General features: G+C 40.5%; 1 protein-coding gene across 1 annotated transcript; it reads right to left on the bottom strand.

Moving 5' to 3' along the window:
* Positions 1–2,979: 2,979 nt before the first annotated feature.
* Positions 2,980–8,951, bottom strand: LOC115183047 (plasma membrane calcium-transporting ATPase 2-like). The gene is made up of 4 exons (XM_029744397.1): positions 8,846–8,951; positions 7,722–7,754; positions 5,960–6,052; positions 2,980–3,087 (listed from the first exon to the last, which is right to left on the bottom strand). Exons 1-4 carry the CDS (start codon positions 8,949–8,951, stop codon positions 3,002–3,004), a joined length of 318 nt encoding a protein of 105 aa, XP_029600257.1. The 3' UTR covers positions 2,980–3,001.
* Positions 8,952–10,571: the final 1,620 nt, after the last annotated feature.

Genomic DNA, 10,571 nt, shown 5'->3' with positions numbered 1-10,571 from the left:
TTCCACACAAACTATGTATGCCATGAGCTCTCCTACCCTGTTCCTGTAGCTACCCAGTACTCTGTATGGGCGCTCCTACCCTGTTCCTGTAGCTACCCAGTACTCTGTATGCCATGGGCTCTTCTACCCTGTTCCTGTAGCTACCCAGTACTCTGTATGATCATAACAGGGTTGACTGTAACAGGGTTGATCATAACAGGGTTGACTGTAACAGGGTTGACTAACAGGGTTGATCATAACAGGGTTGATCATAACAGGGTTGACTGTAACAGGGTTGACTAACAGGGTTGACTGTAACAGGGTTGACTGTAACAGGGTTGACTGTAACAGGGTTGACTGTAACAGGGTTGACCGTAACAGGGTTGACCGTAACAGGGTTGATCGTAACAGGGTTGACTGTAACACGGTTGACAGTTACAGGGTTGACAGTAACAGGGTTGACTAACAGGGTTGACTGTAACAGGGTTGACAGTAACAGGGTTGACAGTAACAGGATTGATCATAACAGGGTTGACTAACAGGGTTGACTGTAACAGGGTTGACTGTAACAGGGTTGACGGTAACAGGGTTGACTAACAGGGTTGACTAACAGCGTTGACTGTAACAGGGTTGACAGTAACAGGATTGACAGTAACAGGGTTGACAGTAACAGGGTTGACTGTAATAGGGTTGTGTCACGTCCTGGCCAGTATAAGGGTTAATTAGTATTGTAGTTTGGTCAGGACGTAGCAGAGGGTATTTGTTTTATGGGGTTCTAGGTGTTGTATGAGTTAGGAGGGCATTTGATTTAGTATTGCGGGGTTTTGGGCACTGGGTGAGTTTCATGAATTCTATGTTGAGTCTAGTGTGTCGTTTTCTATGTTTGGTTAATTGGGGTTGGGACTCTCAGTTGAAGGCAGGTGTTGTCTATCTGCCTTTGATTGAGAGTCCCATATATTAGGGTGTGTTTGTGTTTGTTATTTGTGGGTGATTGTTCTGTGTTTAGCCTTGTGCCTTACCAGACTGTTTTTTGTTGATCGTTCGTGTTTTGTTATTTTTTGTACGTTCATTTTTGTAGTTAATAAAAGTCAAGATGAGCCTGCACATACCTGCTGCGTTTTGGTCCTCCTTAACCGACGACAACCGTGACAGGTTGACAGTAACAGGATTGACAGTAACAGGGTTGACAGTAACAGGGTTGACTGTAACAGAGTTCATCGTAACAGGGTTGACCGTAACATGGTTGTCTGTAACATGGTTGACTGTAACAGAGTTGACTAACAGGGTTAGCGGCGTCCCGTCAACGGGACAGTTGTAAATAATGCAGCACCTTGTGTCAAAATCGCAGATTTTAGAGAAACAACAAATGTCGCTACATAAGTGTCTTATATCGGCTGAAAGCTAAAATTCTTGTTAATATGACTTCACTGTCCAATTTACAGTAGCTATTACACTGAAATAATACCATGCTATTGTTTGAGGAGAGCTCCTAACAACAAAACAGTTTTTTACCCGCGATAGGTTTGATAAATTCACCTCTGAAGGTGAAATGTGTACTTACATTCTGAAATCTTGTTCTAATTTATCCTCCAAAGGGTCCCAAAGATAACATGAAGTGTTGTTTTGTTAGATAAAATCAGTTTTCATATCCTAAAAAGGTCCATATAGCATGCACGATTGATTTTGTATTTCCATTCGTTCAATTTGCAAAGAAAGGAATCTGTGAAAATTTTCACCCTAAACATTGTTTCAACCAGTCAAATAACATTCGTATGTATTCCTCAGAGATCCTAGAACGTAACCAGACTTCACGACATTATTAGGGGTGTAGTATATCCTATAGGACACCATATTTGGTCAGAGAGCGATGCCTTCATGGCACGCCGATGACGCGGGCGGTCTTCACTTGAACGACTCTAACTCTAAACAAAGCTAGCTAGATGGCCAATGAGCTGGGCTTTACGGGAGGATCCGGAAACCCTGTCTAGGTGCTAACCTTTTTGCGCCAAAAAATTTTGACAAAAATTCTAAGAATATTCAGAGTTATGAAGTTATGAAAACTGGTTGTTTTGCAAATGTTGAAATTATAATATGGCTACTAATACTGGAAAGCTAAATCAACGTGTCCTTTGTTTTCAATTAATAATATGATTCTTAACATTTGTGTCTGCATGTAGACAACATTCAGTATTCTTCAGGAGAATAATAACAGACTCATTATTTGCCCTTGGTTACCTTATCACAGTACAATGTAAAGCACTTTGAGCACTAGTGGAAAACCCTGTACAGCCCTGTCACCTGACCCATTAACAATACACAATACACTGCACAGCCCTGTGTGACCTAACCTCTTAGCAATACACAGCGGTAACCTAACTTACAAGAGAGACAGACAGAGAGAGAGAGAGAGACAGACAGACAAAGCGAGAGAGAGACAGACAGAGCGAGACAGAGAGAGAGAGAGACAGAGAGAGAGAGAGAGAGAGACAGAGAGAGAGAGACAGAGAGAGAGAGACAGAGAGAGAGAGAGAGAGAGACAGACAGACAGACAGACAGACAGACAGACAGACAGACAGACAGACAGACAGACAGACAGACAGACAGACAGACAGACAGACAGAGCGAGAGAGAGACAGACAGACAGAGCGAGACAGAGAGAGACAGAGCGAGACAGAGAGAGAGAGAGACAGAGCGAGAGAGAGAGACTTTGACACCTGGAGCTGAGACAGCCACATCGCTGCAGACTGACTGACGACACTGCAGACACAAGACGTACATCAGGCTGAATGGATGTTAATTCAACATTAGAGGAACCTTAGAGACTCAAAGTTAGCAGGAATGTTCGAGCTAGGCTTGCAAAAATTCAGATAACTTTCCCAAAATTAATAGGTTTGTCCAGAAATTCTGGTCGGAAAATTCCTTAAATCAATGAATAAGCAGAACATCTAGAATCCTCCGACCAGGATTCCTGGAAAACCTGGGAATATTTGGCGGAAAGTTACCGGAATTTTTGAAACCCTAGTTAGAGCACATCCCAACCATGGGGGAAAGTTGAAAATAGGTTACCTTTAGTCTGGTTGTTCTCCATATTGCCATCCTGTATTTTACCTACGATGGAGACATACGAGACACAGAACAATAAGAACCAAAGCAGACAATAAACAAACAATCATTACCAGGACAAACATTACAATGACATAAAAAGGAAAACAATAACATTTATATTTATTGAGCATTGTCAGGAGTTCGCATACAGGACAGAAAAGCTACTTTTTAATGAGGAAGATTCTGCTTCAGGGATGGTAATTTGGACGTCTGCTAATTTTTCCTATTTGAATTGTTGTGTGTGTATGCCTGGGCTTGCTAACGAGTCAACAACTATTAGAAATAATGTCAATCAAAGCAGATAATTGTCCCGTGTGGCTCAGTTGGTAGAGCATGGTGTTTGCAATGCCAGGGTTGTGGGTTCAATTCCCACGGGGGACCAGTATGGAAAAAAAATTATAATCATGTATGAAATGTATGCATTCACTACTGTAAGTCACTCTGGATAAGAGCGTCTGCTAAATGACTGTAATGTAATAATTGATAATATAACTAGATTTGAAAATAATGTGACTATGCAGTCAATTAGGAAGTGTCATGTTTTGAAAGGTTGCTTAGGTGAGCTAGAAAATAATAAAATATAAATATATATATTTGAAAACGTTGTTCTGAAGGGTATTTTATAATCGCTGTAAAAAAACAAACACAGTTCAAACTGACGTAAGTAACTTTGTATTTCTGTTTCTGTCTGACAAAAGTGTTGGATGAAAACAGTAAATTGACTTCAATAGACTTCAAAAATGATTTGAGCATGATGCAAATATTGTTATTTGATATCAAGTTTTGTCAATCACTTGATGTACTTGAATAACTACAAGACCGATGCTATCACAGCTCAGATTTCCTCTCTATGGATCAGTGTGTTCATTTTGAAGAGTGACATACTCACAGACTACAGGAAGCGACACACTCACAGACTACAGGAAGCGACACACTCACAGACTACAGGAAGCGACATTCTCACAGACTACAGGAAGCGACACACTCACAGACTACAGGAAGCGACACACTCACAGACTACAGGAAGCGACATACTCACAGACTACAGGAAGCGACATACTCACAGACTACAGGAAGCGACATACTCACAGACTACAGGAAGCGACATACTCACAGACTACAGGAAGCGACATACTCACAGACTACAGGAAGCGACACACTCACAGACTACAGGAAGCGACACACTCACAGACTACAGGAAGCGACACTCTCACAGACTACAGGAAGCGACACTCTCACAGACTACAGGAAGCGACACACTCACAGACTACAAGAAGCGACACACTCACAGACTACAGGAAGCGACATACTCACAGACTACAGGAAGCGACATACTCACAGACTACAGAAGCGACAATACTCACAGACTACAGGAGCGACATACTCACAGACTACAGGAAGCGACACACTCACAGACTACAGGAAGCGACATACTCACAGACTACAGGAAGCGACATACTCACAGACTACAGGAAGCGACATACTCACAGACTACAGGAAGCGACATACTCACAAACTACAGGAAGCGACATACTCACAGACTACAGGAAGCGACATACTCACAGACTACAGGAAGTGACATACTCACAGACTACAGCAAGTGACATACTGACATACAGACTACAGGGAATTCCACACATCAACAGTACAAGAAAAGCCATTCAGATATTTCATGAGGTATCAAGACACAGAATCACAGAGTTACAAGATACTGTACAATGAGGAAATGGACACACACACACACACACACACACACACACACACACACACACACACACACACACACACACACACACACACACACACACACACAGGACCAACACAGAGCATGCAGTGTAAGAGTGAGGTCAGAATCCTCATGCACGGTCAGACAGAGATAGAGAGAGGAATTGAGAGGAATTGAAGTGAAGGAATTGAACGCTGGAGAAAAAAAGACTATAGGAAAGAAATCCTCCCACAAAGACATGTTTATAAAAACAGGGCTTCTGAAGGAGACTAGCAGGGGTCTGATAGAAGGTTAAGGATGGAGGATCTTGAAAGCCACATAATCCTACACAGAGCGTTTTTACTCCAAGGTTCATCCTACCAACAACGGGATGAAAGCTCATGTATTCATTCATATGAATAACTTGTTTTTAAACAGAAATGAAAGAGTTTAAGTAGGCTACTTGGAGAAATTAACCCCGTTGAAAACGTACAGTAACTGCCAGGCAGAAACCCTTCGCCTACATTCACGGCCTGGTGCACACTGGGTAATGGTCATCTATTCAGTTCACTGTATCTTTGAGGATGGAGGAACTTTTTTAGATACAACATTTAAAGAGTTCCAAGTTGTTGGGAATTTAGTTGGATCCTGTTCAAAAAGTATGATGCTCACTTTACAGTGTGTACCGGACAGAAACTATTCTCATCGCCTGCATCTGTACAATAACAGACCCAGACTGTTTCTTTCTCAGTCAGTCAATGTAAACGGCTCTTTCAATTCAGTTCATTTCTACCATAACATCAGATCCATTCCCAGAGGACATGGAAGGATAGTCCTAGAGCTGAGAAGAAGACAATACACAACACAATGGCTGCGTCACAAAATGGTACCATATTCCCTAAATAGTGAACTACTTTTGACCAGGGCCTGTAGGGGTGCTATTTAAGACTTGGGTAGATTCATCTACTTCAGACATCAGTCACAGGAAACTAGTAATAACTCAAACCAATGACTTTGCTTATCCTTTATGAGGGAGGAGAGGAGGAGGAAAAGACAGCCGGAGGAGAGGAGGAGGATGTTGAGGGCAGAAAGAGGTGGAAAATGAATGAGGCAGTAGTACCCAGGAAGTATAGCAGGACAGGAAGGAGCTTCTGGTTTTGGTCAACCTACCATTACCTAGGCTGGCATTGCCAGGTGCAATACCGCCTGCAGTACCATCGGTGGCTATAGTTGCGATGGGGTGGGCAGAGGGATGGGGGCAGTCTATAGTAGCAAGTAAATCATGGATAAAAAAAAAAGGCAACAGTGAACACAAATAACATGGTTAAAAGCCTGAATAACAGTACGATTAGTGTCGTTGCTGCAGTTAATTCACACTAGGATTGCCAAAAAATCTTTCCCCCAAAATTCCTCCAAACAGGTAATAATGGATAAGTGACCAGATTTCTGCAATCCTAGTTTACACACTGATGTTTAAAACTGAGAGTGTTGGAGGAATGGTACCATACAGGCATTACAAACATAAATGAACATGAAACAGGTTCAATACAAAGGGCAAAGAGAGGAAGGTTTGACCAATTTCTTGAACGAAAAAAAAAACCAGTGAAGAGAAAAAAAACCACAGGCTAAAGCCCCTATCTGTCAGGTGGTTATCTACTGTACATCTAGTGTGGTTATATCAATACCTAATCAATACGTAATCAATGTGTATTCCAGGGCTAATCAATCAATACGATCAATCAATCTCAACCATGTTATTCATGTCGTGTCATTGAGCAGCAAAATAAATCCCAAAACACAGCAATGTGATTGGAACAGAACATAATGTGGTTAAACTGGTTCGATGTCACTCCATCACTGCAACAATGGCTACAAGACATCCAGACAACTGGTAGAGGAAGAAAACACCATCTGTTACATACTCAGGGGTGGAATTGGAGGCAATGCTTTAAGAACAGAGTTCACAAAATGTAATTATATTTTACGTGTTAGGAATTACATTTTGAATGATGTTTAAACTCTTAGGATTTTACACTGGGAGTCGCCATTGTTTTTATTCCAATGCCACCCTTGTGTATACTGTACACTTCACATGCAACGTTTCCTTCACAAGAGGGTAGAAGATACATTACATCAGTAGAATCTGCCGGTCTATTACTGCATCCCAAAAGGCACCTTATTCCCTATGTAGAGCACTACTTTTGACCAGAGCCCTATGGGGCCCATAGGGGGATAGGGTGCCATTTGGGACTCAGATCCTATGTTTCAGGAGCGGGGACAGATGATCAAAACATCAATCTGTTAAAGTTTAATCTCTTTAAAGTCTGTCTGGGGTGAATTTGTGAATGTTAAATCATTCCTTGTCAAGTTACTATTACTATTTAACTCAGCAGATCTCTTTAGTGAATTTAACCAATCACAGGCTGTGATTATGTTGATTTAACCAATCACAGGCTTGGATCATGTTGATTTAACCAATCACAGGCTTGGATCATGTTGATTTAACCAATCACAGGCTTGGATCATGTTGATGTAACCAATCACAGGCTTTGATCATGTTGATGTTACCAATCACAGGCTTTGATAATGTTGATTTAACCAATCACAGGCGTGGATCATGTTGATGTAAACCAACCACAGGGTTGTGGGGACAAATGTGGGACATTTGAAACTGTATTGGGGACGGTGGGGGAAATATGGATGAGATGGGGTTTTCTTTCATCCTTTTAAAAGATGCAGTAATGTGTATGGGTCTGTTCCTGGGAGATTGAAGCCGGGTCGGTTACTGTTGATTAGGGACAGGGAAGGGGTTGGGGTAGTTCAGTAGGGTAGTTAGAGGGGGGGGGGGGGGGGGGTTCAGTGTTGGTCCTGGTGGTATTGGGTACAGGGGGACTGAGGGATGGTACGAGGGTCACAAAGAGAGATACTCTACCTGTGTTTTGTTGGCCATCCTCCACTGCCTCACCTGTGTGTTGGTTTATAGAACCATAGATAACAAGAGAGTAAGGAGAGGAGAGGGACCCAGAGCTTAGAATACAGCTGGCCACTTCCACCACCAGGCCACACCGACAGCAACCAGTAGGCACAGCGTATACATAGGTCATTGTGTTTGGAGTTATTGTTAAGACAGAGTTATTTTAGAGTAACATCACCCCCCCCCCCCCCAAGAGATTCTAACCTGTCCAATATGGACACTTTACCTCTACCAGGAAGTGCCTTTCATCAGTCAATAGTTGGAGCAGTTTAAGTACCTAATAATCTGATAATAATAATAATAATAATACTATTAATGATAATAATACTAATGACAGTTATAATACTAATGATAATCTGATAATAATAATGACAATAATACAAATATTGATATTAATAAGGATAATTATAATATGAATACAAATAATTATATTAATAATAACAATGGCATTAATAATAGTAATGATATTAATATTAATAATAATAATAGCATAAATATTAATAATAATAGCAATAATAATATAAATAATAATAGTATAAATATTACTAATAATAATTATATAAATATTAATAATAATAATGATACTAATAATAATAATACTATTCATAATAAGAAAAATGACATTAATAATAATATTAACAATAATAATATGTATATTAATAATAATAATGATATTGATAATAATATTAATAATAATAATAAGAAGAATTATATCAATAGTAATGATATTAATAATAATAATAATAATATTCATAATAATAAAAATGACATTAATGATAATATTAACAATAATAATATGTATATTAATAATAATAATGATATTGATAATAATATTAATAATAATTATATCAATAGTAATGATATCAATAATAATAATAATAATATTCATAATAATAAAAATGACATTAATGATAATATTAACAATAATAATATGTATATTAATAATAATAATGATATTGATAATAATATTAATAATAAGAAGAAGAAGAATTATATCAATACTAATGATATTAATAATAATAATAATTTTATTATATTAATAATAAAAAGAAGTGTCACCAAGGAAAGGAAGGAGGACATACCTTTCTTCTCCTTCTTCTCCTCCTCCACTGGTATCCTCGGCCCTGCCCCCAGTAGTGTGAAGATGATGCCAGTCTGAGAGTTGACCCCCACAGCTGTTACCAGCATCCTGCCGGAACCCTCCATCACATGGGTACCTGTAGAGAGAGAGAGACACACACACACACACACACACACACACACACAACACACACACACACACCAGCACACACACGCACACACACACAGGGAGATTATGAAACAGAGGGAATTATTATATCCTACATCAATGCATGATTGGCTGTCAAAGAGAAAAGAAAACTGTATACCACACCAACACACACTCATAGACACACATTTACACAAGGATAACCAGCTATGGACATGAAGAGAGTAATTACATGATAGAGTTGACAGAAAGAGAGAGAGAGAGAGAGAGAGAGACAGAGAGAGAGAGAGAGAGAGAGACAGAGACAGAGACAGAGAGAGAGACAGAGAGAGAGACAGAGAGAGAGAGAGAGTTACAGAGAGAGAGAGAGAGAGAGAGAGAGAGTTACAGAGAGAGAGGAGAGAGAGAGAGGAGAGAGAGAGAGAGAGAGAGAGAGAGAGTTACAGAGAGAGAGAGAGAGTTACAGAGAGAGAGAGAGAGAGAGAGAGAGAGAGAGAGAGAGAGACAGAGAGACAGAGAGACAGAGAGACAGAGACAGAGAGACAGAGAGAGAGAGAGAGAGAGAGAGAGAGGACAGAGAGACAGAGACAGAGAGAGAGAGAGAGAGAGAGAGAGAGAGAGACAGAGAGAGAGAGAGAGTTACAGAGGAGAGTTACAGAGAGAGGGAGTTACAGAGAGAGAGAGAGAGAGAGAGAGAGAGATAGAGAGAGAGAGATTACAGTGAGAGAGAGAGAGAGAGAGAGAGAGTTACAGTGAGAGATAGAGAGAGAGAGAGATAGAATAGAGAAGGATAGAGAGGAGAGAGTTACAGAGATAGAGAGAGAGAGAGAGAGAGAGTTACAGTGAGACAGAGAGAGAGAGAGAGAGAGACAGAGAGACAGAGACAGAGAGAGAGACGGAGAGAGAGAGAGAGAGACAGAAGAGAGAGAGAGTTACAGAGAGAGAGAGAGAGAGAGTTACAGTGAGAGAGAGAGAGAGTTACAGTTAGAGGAGAGAGAGAGATAGAGAGAGAGAGAGAGTTACAGAGAGAGAGACAGAGACAGAGACAGAGAGAGAGAAGAGAGAGAGAAGACAGAGACAGAGAGAGAGTTACAGAGAGAGAGAGTTACAGAGAGAGAGAGAGAGTTACAGAGAGAGAGAGACAGAGACAGAGACAGAAGAGAGAGAGAGAGAGAGAGACAGAGACAGAGAGAGAGTTACAGAGAGAGAGAGTTACAGAGAGAGAGTTACAGAGAGAGAGAGAGTTACAGAGAGAGAGAGAGAGAGAGAGAGAGAGAGAGAGAGAGAGAGAGAGAGAGAGAGAGAGAGAGAGAGAGAGAGAGAGAGAGAGAGAGATAGAGAGAGAGAGAGAGAATTACAGTGAAGAGACAGAGACAGAGACAGAGACAGAGACAGAGACAGAGAGAGAGTTACAGTGAGAGAGACAGAGACAGAGACAGAGTAAAAGCCAAATTGGATTTATACCAAAACATCGCACAACTGATCATATTTACACCTTACACACCCTGATAGATAAACATGTCCACCAAAATAATACCAAAATATACACTTGCTTTATCGACTAGTCCAAAAAGCATTTG

The sequence above is a fragment of the Salmo trutta genome, unplaced genomic scaffold (assembly GCF_901001165.1).
Source record: "Salmo trutta unplaced genomic scaffold, fSalTru1.1, whole genome shotgun sequence".
In the NCBI taxonomy this organism is placed as follows: domain Eukaryota; kingdom Metazoa; phylum Chordata; class Actinopteri; order Salmoniformes; family Salmonidae; genus Salmo; species Salmo trutta.
The sequence above is the reverse complement of the archived record's forward strand: the minus strand, read 5'-3'. Positions and strand labels throughout refer to the sequence as shown.